At 52.2% G+C, this 17,186-nt stretch overlaps 1 protein-coding gene across 15 annotated transcripts; it reads left to right on the top strand.

The window, feature by feature from the left end:
* The first annotated feature begins 203 nt into the window (after positions 1 to 203).
* Positions 204 to 15,581, top strand: BRPF1 (bromodomain and PHD finger containing 1). Of its 15 annotated transcripts, none has more exons than XM_036079787.2 (14): positions 207 to 609; positions 2,506 to 3,114; positions 6,525 to 7,484; positions 8,315 to 8,477; positions 8,895 to 9,026; positions 9,423 to 9,569; positions 10,354 to 10,663; positions 10,992 to 11,315; positions 11,634 to 11,918; positions 12,423 to 12,570; positions 13,145 to 13,281; positions 13,384 to 13,502; positions 13,851 to 14,005; positions 14,725 to 15,581. In XM_036079787.2, exons 2-14 carry the CDS (start codon positions 2,516 to 2,518, stop codon positions 14,906 to 14,908), a joined length of 3,663 nt encoding a protein of 1,220 aa, XP_035935680.2. In that variant the 5' UTR covers positions 207 to 609; positions 2,506 to 2,515; the 3' UTR covers positions 14,909 to 15,581. The 15 variants fall into 15 exon arrangements, with proteins under 15 accessions (XP_077931569.1, XP_077931580.1, XP_035935679.2 ...); XM_036079791.2 differs by having other exon boundaries at positions 208 to 609; positions 9,423 to 9,551; positions 10,995 to 11,315; XM_036079790.2 differs by having other exon boundaries at positions 208 to 609; positions 9,423 to 9,551.
* The last annotated feature ends 1,605 nt before the right edge of the window (positions 15,582 to 17,186 follow it).

Below are 17,186 nucleotides of genomic sequence, written 5' to 3'. Positions count from 1 at the left end.
TCGCCACAAACGGCCCGACTACTCCGGATCCCGAATATCGCGTCTTCAGTCTACAGAAACTCAACTCTAAGATGGAGGTGCTAGAGAAGCCATGTGGGGCGTCCAGGGACTCTTTTGAGTCTCAGAGAATGGCCTCTCGAGACTCAGCAGGCGGGCGGGGATCTGTGGCGAAAGTGCAGCTCGACAGCGCCGAGGCGCCGAGTTTACCCTGCGCAGACGCCGTCGCCGCCGCTGCTGCCGCCGCCGCTGCCACTGCCTTTGCCGCCACGGTCTCCGCCGCCACTGTCCCCGCGCTGCCTCCGGGAGCCTCCATTGTTCCGGCGGTGTCGGGTCCCGAGGCCGGACAACCTAGGGGTTTTCGAAACGGGCGGCGGCCGACGGAGTTGAGACACCGGGGCGCCGGCGGGACCGGGAGCGGCAGGGGTCAGCGCGGGAATCCCGGGGAGCCGGGGCCAGAGCGTGGGGCGGCAGGGGACCGGGGTGGCGAGATCTGCGGTCTCCGGAGTTGGGGCTCTCTCTCCCCGGCCCGTCTTTCTCCGCCGGCCTCCCCAAGTGGGGTCGGAGCCCCGGCGGGCGCCCCCGGCGATGAGCCCGGACTCGAGGTGGCCGGTGAGTGCGGGCCTGGGACCGGGGCGGGAGTGGCCAGCGGGGAAGGACTAGACTACTTTCGTGGGGCGTGCGCTGAGCTGTCTGGCCCGGCTGCCCCTTGGGCTACTCCAGCCGGGAGAACTGACAGTGCATTACCTCCCAGCCCGCGTCCCAGGGCAACAGAGTATCCTCCAGGGCTGCCTGGGCCAATGGCAGGAGGGGAGCCTTGTTTAACATGTTACACTTCGACAAAAGGGAAACGTCGCCGCATCCGGGAGAGGGCTGCGGGCACCGCCTGGGCCCGGCCTGATCGCTCCGGCCCCCGCCCCCTACTTCCTCCAGCCCCCTGAGCTCTGCCGCCATACCCCTGTGGGCCCTGTGCCTTCCTCACGGGCTTCCAGTCTGAGTTCTTGTCTCCACCGCGTGTGCCTCTGCCGCCCAGTCCCAGCGGGACATCTGCCTGGGGCTCTGTGCTACTTTGGGAGCCAGGGCGACAGAGCCGCAGCGTACACCAGGGACCCATCATTGAAAAAGAAGAGCTTGCGTGTTCCTCTGATTGGTTTGTGTTTAAAGACACAGCTGCAGGTAGGAAGTAAAAGTTGAAGTAGTTTTACCAACGTAGAAGTCAGGGGCTTTGACAGAGAGGCTGGAGCAGCCCACTTGGCTTAGCTAAGTAGCTGGAGAGAGGCCAAGAGGGGTCACTGTTTGGCTTTGCCTGAAATGGTGCCAACCCCCTAGCTGAATTGTTGAACTCAACTAGGCCTGGAGAAATTGGGGCAGTCTCTGACCAAGCTGGGCTTCCTGGGGGCTGGTGCCATCTGCTGTCACTACTCACCTAGGAACACTGGCGAGGAGGAAGGGAAGGCCCTGAGGACCATCATGGAGCTGAGTGTGCCTAGATTGTCATGTTCCTGTTTGTACCCTTAGTACCTGGTATCACTCCCAGGGCCAGAGTCTGGTACCACTTCCAGAGCCAGGGCCAGGGCATAGGCTTCCCCTAAAGACCTCAGAAATGAACTGCTTTTTTCTGTAATGCAATGATTTCTGCTGGTGCCCAGGATTAAATATTTGGCTACCCATTCAAGCAAGCTTCTATATGGGTTAACACTAGCCTTCATCCATCTGTCAGCTCCAAATCTGGTGATCCCCTCATTTAGCTATTCATTCAACAAGTTCTTCATTCATTTGCCAAAAACTGAGTGTCCACTACATGCCAGGTACTGGGGATATATAGAGGTGGGTAGGCTCTGATGTCTGCCCTGCATAGCACCGTCTAGTGGGAGGAGACAAAGAACTTCCAGTGTGCTAAGTGCCATGCCACCATGATGGAATGATGAGAATGGAATGCTGTAGAAACATAGCTCCCCATGGGAAAGACAAATCATAACAAGAAGTGACATTTGAGTTGGGTTTTGAAGAATGAGTAGGAGCTCACCAATCAGGTGGAAGCCATTTCAAACAGAGATCATCTTGCAGGAATGAGAGGTTATAACATTCAGGAATGGCACGTTGCCCTGGGTAGACAGAAGCACAACTGTAACTAGTGAGAAGAGTCTGGAAAGGAGGACTAGGGCCAGACAATGAAAGGAGTACCTTGAATGTCATCATAGGGAATTTGGATATTATCCTGAAATAAGTGGGGAGCATCAGGAAGCTTTTAATCCAAAGATTGACATGATTGTTGCTACTCTTGTCACATTATGTGAGATTAGGCTAGAAGAGTTGAGATATAGGGCAGGATGACTAGGCAGGAGGTGATGAGGCCCAGACTGTGGCCATGTGTGGAGGTGATGGCATTTGGAGTCACTATAGAGGTGGGCTGGCCAGGACCGTTGGGGAGAAGGAGGGCTGGAGAGAGTAGAGTGGATGGCCAAGAGCTTGTCCCCAGGCCTATGCTAACTAATCTGTACATTCTAGATGTGACAGCATGGGGGTGGACTTTGACGTGAAGACTTTCTGCCACAACTTGCGGGCAACTAAGCCACCGTATGAGTGCCCCGTGGAGACCTGCCGCAAGGTCTACAAGAGTTACAGTGGTATCGAGTACCACCTATATCACTATGACCACGACAACCCACCGCCCCCGCAGCATACTCCACTCCGCAAGCACAAGAAGAAGGGGCGCCAATCACGCCCAGCCAACAAGCAGTCGCCCAGCCCCTCAGAGGTATCCCAGTCACCGGGCCGTGAGGTGATGAGCTACGCACAAGCCCAGCGCATGGTGGAGGTGGACCTGCATGGCCGTGTCCACCGCATCAGCATTTTTGACAACCTGGATGTGGTGTCAGAGGATGAGGAGGCCCCTGAGGAGGCTCCTGAAAATGGCAGCAACAAGGAGAACACTGAGACACCAGCTGCTACTCCCAAGTCAGGCAAGCATAAGAACAAGGAGAAGCGCAAGGACTCCAACCATCACCACCACCATAATGCTTCTGTGAGCACCACTCCCAAGCTGCCAGAGGTGGTATACCGGGAGTTGGAGCAGGACACCCCTGATGCCCCGCCCCGGCCAACTTCCTATTACCGGTAAGGCCACCTCTACCTCCCAACTCTGGAAAACTGGTCAAGCAGGGCTCAGGAGCTGGAGAAGTAACAGGCAGCAGAGAGGAGAGTGGCAGAGATAAAGGGTAGCAGAAGCACACTGGTCCTGCCAGGGCAGTGAGAGGAACAGTGCCCCAGCTAATGATGGTGGTACTTACTATATACTGCCACATGCCAGGCCCTGCACTGGGTACTTTATAGCCACTCCCTTATTTTATTCTTACAATTCATTCAGGCAGGTATTGTTCTCATTTCGCAGATGAGGAACCCACAGTCCAGAAAGGGGACCGAAAGTCACATGCTAGTAGATTTGAACTGGAATTCAAATCTAGGTTACTCTGACTCCAAAGCTATACTGTTTCCACTGTATCAAAACATCATGTGTCTGGTTGCTGACCCTCTCCACTCCATCACTGTGTAACCTTGAGAAAAGCTTCTGGTGTTCTAATGACCCCATCTGCAAAGCATGTATAATATTCCTCTGCCAAGTAGAGGTAGAAGACTAGGCACACTGATTTTATAAGGTCCTGAAAGCAATTGGTAAATCTGCAGAGGTAATTTTCCCATTATTCTGTTACTGTCACCCATCCTTTGGCATGTATAAGCAATATTTTCATTGCCTATGTTTTGTACTCTTCTGTTGGCCCTTTTATTTATTTCATTTAATTGTTTCTTGGCATCCCATTTCCTTCCAAAATTAGTCATGGTGGCTCCTAACAAAGTCACAGGCATAAAGCTAAATTCCTTTAACACAAGGTAAAAAATGAAGGGATGGGGGCAGTGTGGTGGTGAAGCTACATACAGAAACCTTAGTTGAAGGATGGTACAAAAACAAAGTGTAAAACTTCTCTGAGTCTTGGCATTCAAGACAAAGAGGGCATTTGGCTAAGTTTAAGGAGCAATGTTTGGTGTCAACTAATCAGAAGGCCTGATCTCTGAAAAGGACTTGTAAAGGTTTTTATATGAAAGGTAGTTTTTACCAAAAATGCAATCCATGTGATGGTATACTCAGTCTCAGTTCTTTAAAATCAAGTCTGGGAGGGAAAAAAACAAATATAAAAAAATAAATAAAATCAAGCCTGTGGGAACTCAAGTGATTAGGCCTAGTAAGACACTTCGGTCTCTCCCTTGTTCATATGTTAGCCAGTCTCTTCTTCCTCTCTTCTTTTCTTTCATCTGTCCAGCCCAGCTCCACCCCCTTCTGGCTTTCCACTGCTTCTCTTTTATGTTAGCACTCACTGCTGTGCCCACCCCCCAACACACAGACCCCTGCCTGGGCCTGCCCTCCCTCCTAATGGCTCTTCAGCACTCTCTGCTCTGATAGGCAATCCAGACCATTCATTCCACCCAATTTCTTCCTCCCTCTGCTCAGATTCACTCTTTCTTCCTGGGGTTCAAATCTGTTCTCCAGGGGAGCAGTGCTCAGCTAGGTATACTGCGATCAGCTGGGAGATATGTTGCATATCATTTATTACTACTGTTATCAGAACTGTCCAAGTTTTGTAAATGATATTTTTTATATATAAATTTGAGAAGATTTGAAGTTACTTCTCTGAGAACACCATTTTCTCTTGCTTACATCTGATACGCTTTCTTGAGGGGGAAAGTGGGGGGAGTGTAGGCTGGTGTGCCAGGAATTATACATGACATGCAGCCTACATTATCTATCTGTGCCACAGCCTGTAATCTGGGTACACTGTGGGAGTGTGTTATGCACCATCGCGTAATGTCACATGTGTCATGGCAGAGAAAAGGTGCCAAGGCCTGGAAGTGGCTGGATGGTTCATACAAGCTCTGAGCCACACCCTTTTTCGAGGACGAGGACATTGTGGTCACTTTGGGGAAGAAGTAAAGGGCAAAGGAAGAAACTGCTTCCTATAGAGACAGTATTTTAGTTTCTCTCCTCCATTCCACCCCCAAAATGCCTTTGAAATGAACAACACTGTGCCTATTTCTGTGTAGTGAATCACACATGATCCTTGCCTCTAGCCTAGAGTGGAGGAGTTAGACACATAAATAGTTAGAATATAAGGCAAGATAGGTCAGGGCTGTACAAAAGCTAATACTAAAGCTAATGTTTATTGAATACTTGCATCATGCCAGGTACTGTTCTAAGTTCTTTACCTGTATTAACTCATTTAATGCCCACAACAGCTGTGTGAAATAGGTTCAGGTTAGCATCACCACTTTGCAGATGAGGAAACAGAGGCCCAGGGAGGTCACCTTATTTACCTACTATTGTACAGAGCATTGCTCCAGAGTCTATGCTTACCTGGCCTGCTCTTAGCACCCAGAACCCCATTTCCCTTGTGGAGAGGGGAAGGGAGGAACAGAAACTAACATTTAGGGCCCGCTATGTTGTGCCACTTCATTTAGCGCATTCATTTTTTAAATTCCATTTAGTCCTGACAAGTGTCTTTGGGAGAAAATGGTAGCATCTTTATCTTATCATTCAATAATACTGAGGTTCAGGAAAGACCAGTGATGACTTGAAGGTCACAAAGTGGCAGAGCCAGGATTTAAATCCATGTTTGTCAGAAGCCAAAGCCCCATTCTTTCCATTGTAGCTCCCTGTAGCTTTATAATACCAGAGTCCAGGCAACCTAGAGCATAGCAGGGGGCATGGGGAGTCTGCTCTGTAATGCCAGAGACCTGGAGCAGCCCTCAGCTCCAGTCCTGCTGGTCCAATGAGTGCTGTAGGGTAGAGTGTGAACTGTAGCTCTGCCACTTCCTGGTTGTATGACCTATCTGTGTTGGGCAGTTAATTAACTTCTCAAAGCTTCATTTTCCTCATCCACAAAATAAGGGTAATAAGAACATTAATGCTATGGCTCTGGTGAGAATAAATGTGTAACAGTACAATGCTTGGCTCACAGTAAATGCTCAGTAAATCTTAGCTATTCTGTTATCTTCCAAGGCTATCCAGAGAACAAACACAATACCTAGAGTTTGAGGGAGCGCTGAGCTGCACCAGCTGACAGCAGACCCATGGCATCTCCATTCAGGACACTGCCAGCTGGTACTAAAAATGATATACAATTTGCAAGTGACACGTGAGGACCTTCCTTCGGACTCTTTGCACCATCATCCAGACCAACGCAATAGGTCCTAGCTGTCCCACCCTCCTCCCTTCAGGAGTTTGAGTGAACCTCTGCACGTCAGAGGAGGTGGTGTAGTAGCTAGTACACAAGCTTCCTAACTCCCTAAACCTTAGGTTTCCTTTTATGCAAAACCATAATAATTACAAAACCTGGGGTTAAGATGACGATGGAATGAGACAGCATAAGTAAAGGCACAGGCCTGGCATTGAGTAAGTGTCCAGCAATTGTAGCCCATTGTCTTTAAGGGAAGGAAATCTCAACCATATGGTGCTGAGCTGCCTCTGCGCACTGCAGGTACATTGAGAAGTCGGCAGAGGAGCTGGACGAGGAAGTAGAGTATGACATGGACGAGGAGGACTACATCTGGTTGGATATCATGAACGAGCGGCGGAAGACAGAGGGTGTGAGTCCCATCCCACAGGAGATCTTTGAGTACTTAATGGACCGGCTGGAGAAGGAGTCCTACTTTGAAAGCCACAATAAAGGTGACCCCAATGCACTAGTGGACGAGGATGCTGTGTGCTGTATCTGCAATGATGGGGAGTGCCAGAACAGCAATGTCATCCTGTTCTGTGACATGTGCAACCTGGCTGTGCACCAAGAGTGCTACGGTGTCCCCTACATCCCTGAGGGCCAGTGGCTGTGCCGCCGCTGCCTACAGTCACCCTCCCGCGCTGTGGACTGTGCCCTGTGCCCCAACAAGGGTGGTGCCTTCAAGCAGACAGATGACGGGCGCTGGGCCCATGTGGTATGTGCCCTGTGGATCCCTGAAGTCTGCTTCGCCAACACAGTCTTCCTGGAGCCTATTGACAGCATTGAGCACATCCCGCCAGCTCGCTGGAAGCTGACCTGCTATATTTGCAAACAGCGGGGCTCAGGGGCCTGCATCCAGTGCCACAAGGCCAACTGCTACACAGCCTTCCATGTGACATGTGCCCAGCAGGCTGGCCTTTACATGAAGATGGAGCCTGTGCGGGAGACGGGTGCCAACGGCACCTCTTTCAGCGTCCGCAAGACGGCCTATTGTGACATCCACACGCCCCCAGGTTCGGCACGCCGCTTGCCTGCCCTGTCCCACAGTGAGGGTGAGGAGGATGAGGATGAGGAGGAGGATGAGGGTAAGAGTTGGAGCTCAGAGAAGGTCAAGAAGGCCAAGGCCAAGTCCCGAATCAAGATGAAGAAGGCACGGAAGATCCTGGCAGAGAAGCGGGCAGCAGCACCTGTGGTATCGGTGCCTTGCATCCCACCACACAGGTATGTGGGGAGTGGATATAGGCTGGTAAGGGAAGAAGAAGCCCTCCTAGAGATGGATAGGCCCAAGTGGAGTGACAGGGGTGGGTTATCTTACCAGGAGCTACAAAGAAGTTTAAAAAAAAAAAAAAAATCACACCAGATTCCAAAAGAATTTAGCTCGAGCAGGTCACCTGACTTTTACATCAGGAGCCAGAAACGTCAACTTTTATCGTAGACCTAATAAGTGTTTTCAGCTGCCCTTCATTTTGATGGTCTAGTTTAAGTTAGGAAGAAAGAGGATGGAGTAGCTACCAGCCACAGTGGCAGAAGTGGTCTGACCCTGAAGGGAGAAATGGAACGAAAAAGGGGGAAGGAAACGCTCAAGGAGTTGCAAAGTGGTCACTGCCACAAATGAATCCAGATGAGGGCTGCCATCATCAGTTATTTTTAACTCTCTCTTGTGCTATCTGGTTGATTTTCTATAGTTTACTGCTTTACAATTGTACTTTATCCTAAAACCTTCCAAGGCTCAATCTGAGCAGGGCATCCCAGGGTCAAATAGTACTCCAGGCTGCCGTGACAAGAGCAGTCTTAGGGGCCAAGCTCCCTGATACCCCTCCCCCACCCAACTTAGTGAACAGGGTTAGGGATCTGGCTTCATGCTGGGAGCTTGGCTTCCTGTCTGGTACCATTTGCTCTTCTTTGCATTAAGCCAAGTGTCACAGCCTTTTTGACAATAGACTTATTCCTGATTCAGCCCCATTCAGGAATTCTCACTAGCCAGAGACCCCTGTTCTGCTTAAGAAAAGCATGGCTCAGTGGGTTTATCTCTTTTATTCCCTGCTTCCCAGGCTCAGTAAAATCACCAACCGCTTGACCATCCAAAGGAAGAGCCAGTTCATGCAGAGGTTACACAGCTACTGGACGCTAAAACGGCAGTCCCGAAATGGAGTCCCGCTGCTACGTCGCCTACAGACACACCTACAGTCTCAGAGGAATTGTGACCAAGTCGGGGTACCGTGTCAGATTCCCTGTGGGCTCTGGGAACTGGGGCCAGGGACACAAGGACTGAGATTTGTGACTGTAGCTTTCAGTGTCCAAGGACTTAGGCTATTTCCTCCTTTAAGCTAGCCCTCAAACCAGGCTCAGGACGAAATCCTTATAGATTATCTGCTCGTTAGAAGGGCACTGTTCCTATGTGTTCATTCATCCATTCATTCAACAAGCATATACCAAGCACTGATTCTGTGCCAGGCCTAGGGGGCACATAGGTTGAGGAACTCCCACTTTAGCTAGCAAGCCTGCCAATAAACTACTATGCTCCCTCCTTAAGCTTTACCTACCCTTGACCCAGGCTTCCTGGGCTCTCCTCCCCTTTGGCCTTTCTTCTGGCTACCTCATCATCTCCTAATCCCTTTTTTGCCTCTATAGAGAGATTCTGAGGATAAGAACTGGGCCCTCAAAGAACAGCTCAAGTCCTGGCAGCGACTCCGGCACGACCTGGAGCGAGCTCGGCTGTTGGTGGAGCTCATCCGCAAGCGGGAGAAACTGAAAAGGGAGACGGTGAGTGCTCCTGGGCCAACTCTGTCTTACAGAAGAGAAAACAGTCCGGGGACGAGGAAAAGCATGTATCCCCTGGCCAGGAAGCAACAGGGCTGATGCTGGAGTCAGGTTTCCTGGCGCCCAGTGTGTTCTCAAGCTCACTGCAAGCAGAATGTCACAGGAGAGTATGAAAGGGACCCTAGATTATGTGATATAGGTAGCTGGCACTGGGAGCTTAAGGAAGGGAAAGGCCAGCCAGAGTAGTTGGGCCTTTTTATAAAGTAGACCTGAGTGAGTACACCCAGCTGTGGGCCGGGGAGAAGGAAGGCAATGTCCCAAACCAGCTGCTACCATCCCCTCAGACCTCTGCCAAGGGACTGGTCCGGGCCTGGCTGATCAGGCCTTTATATGTGTCAGATCAAGGTCCAGCAGATCGCCATGGAGATGCAGCTGACCCCCTTCCTCATCCTCCTTCGCAAAACCTTGGAGCAGCTCCAAGAAAAGGACACAGGCAACATCTTCAGCGAGCCGGTCCCTCTGTCTGAGGTAACCGAATTGGACGAAGTAAGAATCCCTTCCCCTCACTCCACCTTCTTTCTGTTCCTCTCCCAGTTGGACCCCTGCTGCAGGTCTGGGCCAGGGACTAGGAGGGGACCATGAAGAGAGGGGCTGGTGGCTCTGGGGCTCCAGGATGAACTGGAGCCACATGCATCACCTGGACTCTGTCTTGTCCCTGTCATACCCCAAGGGCCCAGAATGGGAGGCAATCTGCACTCCTTCCCCAGAGGCAGGGACTGAGTCTGCCAAATGAATAATCCCAGGGCAGGAAGACACTTTCGGGGTGCTGAACCCTAGAACGGAGACTTTAGAAGGCTCAGCACCTAAAGAACCAGCTCTGAAGCCCTAGGTCCTGACTGGCAGACTCTTCTCTCTAAAAGGTATAAAATGAGAGGCCTGAGGCAGTAGCCTCCTTATAAGTCTTAATGATAAGTAAAAAGAATTATAGGAATGCAAGATGGTGTTATTTCCAGAGGATTGCCGTAGCCATTTTCTTACTGAAGCCTCATATGGCTGTAGGAAGTAGATTTCACTGTAATTTCATCACCATTTTCCAGGCAAGGAAAAGAAGGCCCAGAGAGGTTAAGAGACTTGCCATGGTCACACAGCTTGTGACTGGTAAAGTCAAGACTAGAATCCAGCTTTCCTTTCCCCTGTGCTATATGCCTGCCTCTAACTGTGGTGGGAGGAGGTTGCTGGATGCATTTCAGGGGGTGGGGGTGTTAGGAGAAGGGTTCAGGGGGAATGAGGAGCGTGTCTCCACTTAGCCACACCTACCCTACTCTCCCAGGTACCTGACTACCTAGACCACATCAAAAAGCCCATGGACTTTTTCACCATGAAGCAGAACTTGGAGGCTTACCGCTACCTGAACTTTGATGATTTTGAGGAGGACTTCAACCTTATCGTCAGCAACTGCCTCAAGTATAACGCCAAGGATACCATCTTCTACCGGGCAGCAGTGCGGCTCCGTGAACAGGGTGGCGCTGTGCTCCGCCAGGCCCGGCGCCAGGCAGAAAAAATGGGCATTGACTTTGAGACGGGCATGCATATCCCCCACAGCCTGCCTGGAGATGAAGCCCCACAACACACTGAAGATGGTGGGTGATAAGTCATGCTACACACATAGAGGCCAGTGCCAGGGACGAACAGCTTTCCAAAAGCCCCCTACTGGGAACGGGCAGTGTAGGCAGGAAGTAGCTAGGCTGAGCAGTGGCAAGCTGTCCCCAGGAATGCTCCCCAAGAAGCCAGACTGGGTGAATGGATAGCAGTGCCCGCCATTCCACATCTTGGTGCTGCTGTTATACAGCTGTTCCTGGTGAGAAGCCAAGGGGAAAAGACTGGGTTCTTGCTGCCTGCCCAGGTTCAGGGGGCCCAGAGGGCTGCCCTGAGTCTGACCTTTCCCCACCTCCCCATGTCCACCCCTAGCAGCAGAGGAAGAGCGGCTGGTCCTGCTGGAGAACCAGAAGCACCTGCCGGTGGAAGAGCAGCTAAAGTTGTTGCTGGAGCGGCTGGATGAGGTGAATGCCAGCAAGCAGAGTGTGGGCCGTTCACGGCGTGCAAAGATGATCAAGAAAGAGATGACGGCACTGCGGCGAAAGCTTGCCCACCAGCGGGAAACTGGAAGGGATGGGCCTGAGCGGCACGGCCCCACGAGCCGGGGCAGCCTGACACCTCACCCGGCAGCCTGTGACAAGGACGGGCAGACAGACAGTGCCGCCGAGGAGAGCAGCAGCCAGGAGACAAGCAAAGGTCTGAACCCCCTAGCAAGGTGGACCCCAAAGCAAGCCAGACTTGATTCTGCAGCACACACTCAGCCCCTGCCATCCCCAGGCAGAGGTTTCTCCTACACAGCTAGCTGTACTTTCTCCCTCATTCCCCATTCAGGGGCCTCTCAGCTGCCTCTCTGGCTATTTGTATAAGAGACAATGTTCCCAATTCCATATCCCCCAGATCATCTCCCAACTGTAGCTGGAGTAATGGTCCTATAGACCCAGGGCATACCCTGGGCATCTACCCTTCCCACATCAGGCCCCTCACCAACTCTCCTTCTCTCTTTCTCTGCTCCAGGCCTGGGTCCCAACATGTCCTCAACCCCCGCACATGAGGTGGGCAGGAGAACCTCAGTTCTGTTCTCCAAAAAGAACCCGAAGACGGCTGGACCGCCCAAGAGGCCGGGCCGGCCCCCCAAAAACCGGGAGAGCCAGATGACCCCCAGCCACGGAGGCAGTCCTGTGGGGCCCCCCCAGCTCCCCATCATGGGCTCCCTACGTCAGCGCAAGCGGGGTAGGAGCCCCCGGCCCAGTTCGAGCTCAGACAGCGACAGTGATAAATCCACAGAAGACCCCCCAATGGGTGAGCCTCACCATCACCCAGCCACCCCCCTCCCCAAGAGAGTGAGCTAAGCTGCCATCGTCCCCAACATAACTCCCACTTACCCTTCATTTGCCTATAATATATCAGAGCTAGGAGGGCCCTTAGGGATCCTTTAATTCAGTCCCCTCATTTTACAGATGGGGAAACTGAAGTCCAGAAACACTGACCCAGCTAGATTCCTATCCAGGATCCCCTCCATTGTATCACTTCACCTTTTCTCTTCTCACCCTCCTTGGGGATTTCCTGCCCTTTAAGCCATTTGTGTCTTAAGACCAGTAACTGCCAAGGGAAGTGCAAGGGGTGGGGCAGGACTATGGCCAACTGTGGCAGACCCTGCCCAGAGCTGGCTCTGTTGGCCAAAGTTGGAGGAATTTTCCAGCACAGAAGGGAAAGTTAAGCTCCAAGTCCCCCCTGCCCCCATGCCATCTCTGATCTACATCTTCCTGACCGATTCCTTCCCTCCTCCCCCTCCCGCCAACCAAGACTTACCAGCCAATGGCTTCAGCGGTGGAAATCAGCCAGTGAAGAAGAGTTTCTTGGTATATCGTAATGACTGCAGCCTTCCCCGGAGCAGCTCCGACTCTGAGTCCAGCAGCAGTAGCAGCAGCAGCGCTGCCTCAGACCGAACCAGGTACCAGCCCTCCAGATCAAGGCCTGTCTCCAGGATGCCCTTCCATGTTTCCCTATGAGAAGTGGGGTGCCAGCCACCTCAGCCTAGATTAAGATGGCTCAGACCCAAGGTTCTCTGCAAAATAAACAGCATATATAAGAATGTCACCATAATGGAATAGTGGGAACCATCCTGGGTTAAGCTGACAGAGCAGAGAGTGTAAGCTGATGCCTTGGGGCCTGGATTTGGCCTGCATACATACTTTGTTTGGCCAGCATGGTGTTTTTAAAAAAATGAATCCAGTACTCCCACATAAAATTCCTAGTGTCTATATTCTCTTTAAAAATCAGATCTGGCAAATCTAGCCAGTGCTGCCTTTAGACGGGGTGTACTCATCACCACCACTGCTAAATCCAGCCCATGTCCATCACATCACTGCCAACCCCCTGAGGGCATTTGGATTTGAAATTTTTCAAGTGGCCTCAGCTTTCAAAAATTCTTAGACCCTGGGGCCCAGTTTAAAGAGAGGACATCTACCATGCCATTACCCACTCTTCCCCTGCTTTAAGCTCAGTTCTTATTGTCTTGTCCATAGCACAACACCCTCAAAACAAGGCCGGGGCAAGCCCTCCTTCTCTCGGGGCACGTTCCCGGAAGATAGCAGTGAAGATACCTCAGGCACTGAGAACGAGGCCTACTCCGTGGGCACTGGCCGCGGCGTGGGCCACAGCAGTAAGTACCCTCACCCAAGGCCAGGGATGCCGGGGGCCCAGTGTCAGGGCCTTGCCAGCCCCCTGGCTGCTGATCCGCCCCCTCTCTCCCATTCCTGTGAAGTGGTAAGGAAGAGTCTGGGACGGGGAGCTGGCTGGCTGTCAGAGGATGAAGACTCGCCCCTGGATGCTCTGGACCTGGTGTGGGCCAAATGCCGAGGATATCCATCATACCCAGCTCTGGTAGGCTTCCCCTTTTCTTATCATACCCTTTGTCTTCCAACACCAGATGGCAGACACAGTTAGCAAACTTTACTTACTCTCTGCTGAGCTGCAGAGAACAAGGGTCTTTGGCAGATAGACACTTAAGAGGTTCCTGGTTAGTTGTTCCATGTCTCCCTTTTCCTTCCCTTTGTACCCTTGGGTCTGAAATAGTTCATCATTAGAAGAAGCCAAGGGTCAGCACTGCAGCCTTGTGGCATAATAACCTTTCTCTGTCCCCACTTCAGAGATAGTCTCCCAGTTCTTAGGTAGAGTAAGCCGTGCAGAAGAAGGGGACTGAACCAAACAAAGGTCTTATTACACCCTCAGATAATTGATCCAAAGATGCCCCGGGAAGGTATGTTCCACCATGGGGTTCCCATCCCTGTGCCCCCACTGGAGGTGCTGAAACTTGGGGAGCAGATGACCCAGGAAGCCCGAGAGCATCTCTACCTCGTCCTCTTCTTTGACAACAAGCGAACCTGGTAAGGAAGGAGGGGAGCATTTGGTGTGATTCACAGCCACAGATGCAACTCTGGGTATAGGGGCTGGCTGCCAGGAAATTCCAGCAAGACAGACTGGGCTATCACAAATCAGAGGGGGAGGGACTTAGATCTTTGAGCAAAAGGGTTGTGTTGACCATGAGTCTGAGAGCCTGAGTGGGCAGCAGCTGACAAACAGCTGTAGCTAGAAGCCAAAGGGCCATTAGTGACTATGACAAGTATGCTCCCCACCCAGACTTAGGTGGCTTCTAGACTTAGTTTTCCCACCTCTGCCTTCAGGGTGACAAAATGGGGATAAAACAAGCATAAACATTCACGCTCTGAATCTCTGTTCTGTCACATGTACGTAGTGTGATTTTGTGCATTGTCTGCAGAGGATATTTAATGTCCGTCAAGTCTGCCAGGAGCCTCTGGGACAGGGTACCTATTTCAGGTTAGGTCATGGCTCTGCCTTTTTTGCACTCAGAAATACCCTGTGGTTACCCCGTAGTAGGTCTGTTGACTGGGCTCTTTTCATCACTAGACTATGAGCCATTCCTAGAGGGCAGGGACTGTTTCTCTTAGTCTCAGTAACCCCATTACCCAACAGAGCCTGGCTCAGAGTGGGTGCTCAGGAGGTGTTTTTGAATGAGTGTGTGATGAAGGCTGATGCTTGTTGCTTTCCCAGAGATGACTTATGTGATCCTCACCTCGTCCTACAGGCAGTGGCTGCCGAGAACTAAGCTGGTTCCTCTGGGCGTGAACCAGGACCTCGACAAGGAAAAGATGCTGGAGGGCCGCAAATCCAACATCCGCAAGTCAGTGCAGATTGCCTACCACAGGGCTCTGCAGCACCGCAGCAAGGTGCAGGGCGAGCAGAGCAGTGAGACCAGTGATAGTGACTGATAATGCCCAGCACAGCCCAACCTACAGTGCCCTGCCACCTCTCTCCTCCCCCCTTTGCTCACTGTCCTGGAGTGGCACCGGCCTCTGCACTGACTCATTCCTGGTCTTGGGGCCAGTCTCAGGGGAAGCTGGGTGGGGGAGGTCCCTCCCGCCCTGAGTGCAGCTGGACTGTACAGAACACTCCAAGGGCCCATGGTGGCTCTGCGCAAGGAGAGGGGAGGTCCCACTGGCCAGAAAGCTCCAGAGACCTCACAGCATTGTAGTGCAGGGTGGTGGGCCAAGGTTAGGACACTGCATAAAACAGGCCAGCCCACCACTTCTGCCTGCTTTGCTTGTTCCAGGAGAATCTGTAACTGCCTAGTGGCCTGAGGCCCCCCTGCAGGTGGTGAGGTGAGCGGGCATCTGCCCAGCCTAGCAGTGGGATTGATGTCTGTCCAGCCCGGAAGAGGGGCACTAGGTGACCCCCTCCCCTGCTGTTGTAAATACTGTAATTAGCGGAGAATTTAAATTATTCTCATTTGTAACTGCGTTTCCGGGTCGCGCCAGAGTCATTTGGTACTAAAAAAGACTGGGGCCTGTCCCCACTTCCCTTTTCCCCATAGATTCCCCCACCTTTCAAACTGGTTTGTATTTATTTCAAAGGAAGAAAATATATTGATTCTTAGAAAATAAATGGTCTGTTTGGAATTCTTGGGTTCTTACCTCTTGCCAGGGCAAAGGGATAAAAAGGGAAGCTCAGTCCCCCAGGGATGGTAAATAATTGGGCTCAAGAGGTTGCTGGTTGCTGTGCCTGCTGCATTTGTAAGACAACAGCAAAGATGATATAACAGTTCCCATTTCCCAGGCACTTAACTGAGTGGCAGGCCTTGTTCTAAGCACTTTTAGATACACGATTTCATGTAATCCTTGCAATAACTCTGGGGAAAGTTAATAATAGAGTGGTTATCTCCACAAAGACACTGAGGTTAAGAAAAATTAAGTAACTTGCCTAAATTTCCACAACTAGGAAGTCGCAGAGCTAGGATTTGAACTCAGGTCTGTTTGTCTGCCAAGCTGGCTCTTTAACCAGCACGCAGAACTGCTGGAGGAAGAGTCTACTGCCCATCCCTTCATGAATTTCAGATGCTTCAAGTTCTCTGCCCGTAGGATAGTCCAAGTGTTTCAGAGTCTCTATAGCTGTGACCTTCACCTGTTTAACTGGGGCCAGAGCAGGCATGTAGAGGATTGCTTTTCACTCATTCCCAACCTTGGCACCCCCTTTACAGATTCAAACAGTTACTGAAGGAATACCTTCCAAGTGCTAGGCACCTGTGGGCTGGCACGCCTAGAGATGAGACAGCCACAGGACGTAGGTGCTCAAGGGCCTTGCAGCTGTTGAGGAGTGGAGCAGACAAAAACACCATTTGATGATAACCATGCTCCTGGTGCTCCATACTAGGTACTGTGGGTGGGACACAAATCAGCTGCAAATCTTGCCCCTGAGGAATCTGCAGTCTACTCATTCAGACACAGTAACCCCAAATCACTGCGCTACAAGGTGAAAAGTGGCCCAGATAAAAGTTCCTGTCTCCTAGCTCCTTGCTCATTGTGTTCCTCCACAAGGGAAGAAATTACTTAAAACATCTTTCCTCGGCCCAGGCAGCCAGCCCTGGAAACGGCGAGGCAGACAGGCCCCACTGGGCACGGGTGTGAGATGATGGGAGTGCTGTTGAAGGAATGCCCCGAGACTGAAGGGAGCAGCTGGGCAGCGCAGCTGCGGCCGGGGCGCGGCAGTCCGAGGAGCCCGGCCTCTGATGGAGTGAAGTCTTGAGGCCTGACTGCGGAGTCGAGGCTCGGTGAGGCCTTCTGGAGGGGAGCGGCCCAGCCGGCGGGTGCGAAGACAGGATCCGCAGGCGACAGACGCTGTGGAGACGCCTCACAGGGGCTCGCAGGGGCCCGAGCTGTGTTCGGGTCCGATTCTCGGTCAAGAGGGCGAATATCTGACTGGAGAAGCTCGGTGGAGAAAGGCTTTCTGAGGACGGTGAGGGACAGGATTTGGTTCTGCGGACAGGCAAGCCTGAGGAACCCCGAGGGTCTGAGGAGATCAGGCCGTGAGGATTGGGGCCCGAAGGCGCATTCTGCGGCCGGTCCGCGGGGCGCGGGGATTGGACACCCTGGCGTGCCGAGTGCAGACATCCCCAGAGAAAAGGCCGAGAGCGGGCAGCGAGCCCAGCGCGCGCCAACCGCTGCGGCGCCTCGGAGAGACCCGCCCACCTACCACCACACCCTGTTCTCATTG

Source organism: Halichoerus grypus, chromosome 1, assembly GCF_964656455.1.
Source record: "Halichoerus grypus chromosome 1, mHalGry1.hap1.1, whole genome shotgun sequence".
Lineage (NCBI taxonomy): Eukaryota > Metazoa > Chordata > Mammalia > Carnivora > Phocidae > Halichoerus > Halichoerus grypus.
The sequence above is the reverse complement of the archived record's forward strand: the minus strand, read 5'-3'. Positions and strand labels throughout refer to the sequence as shown.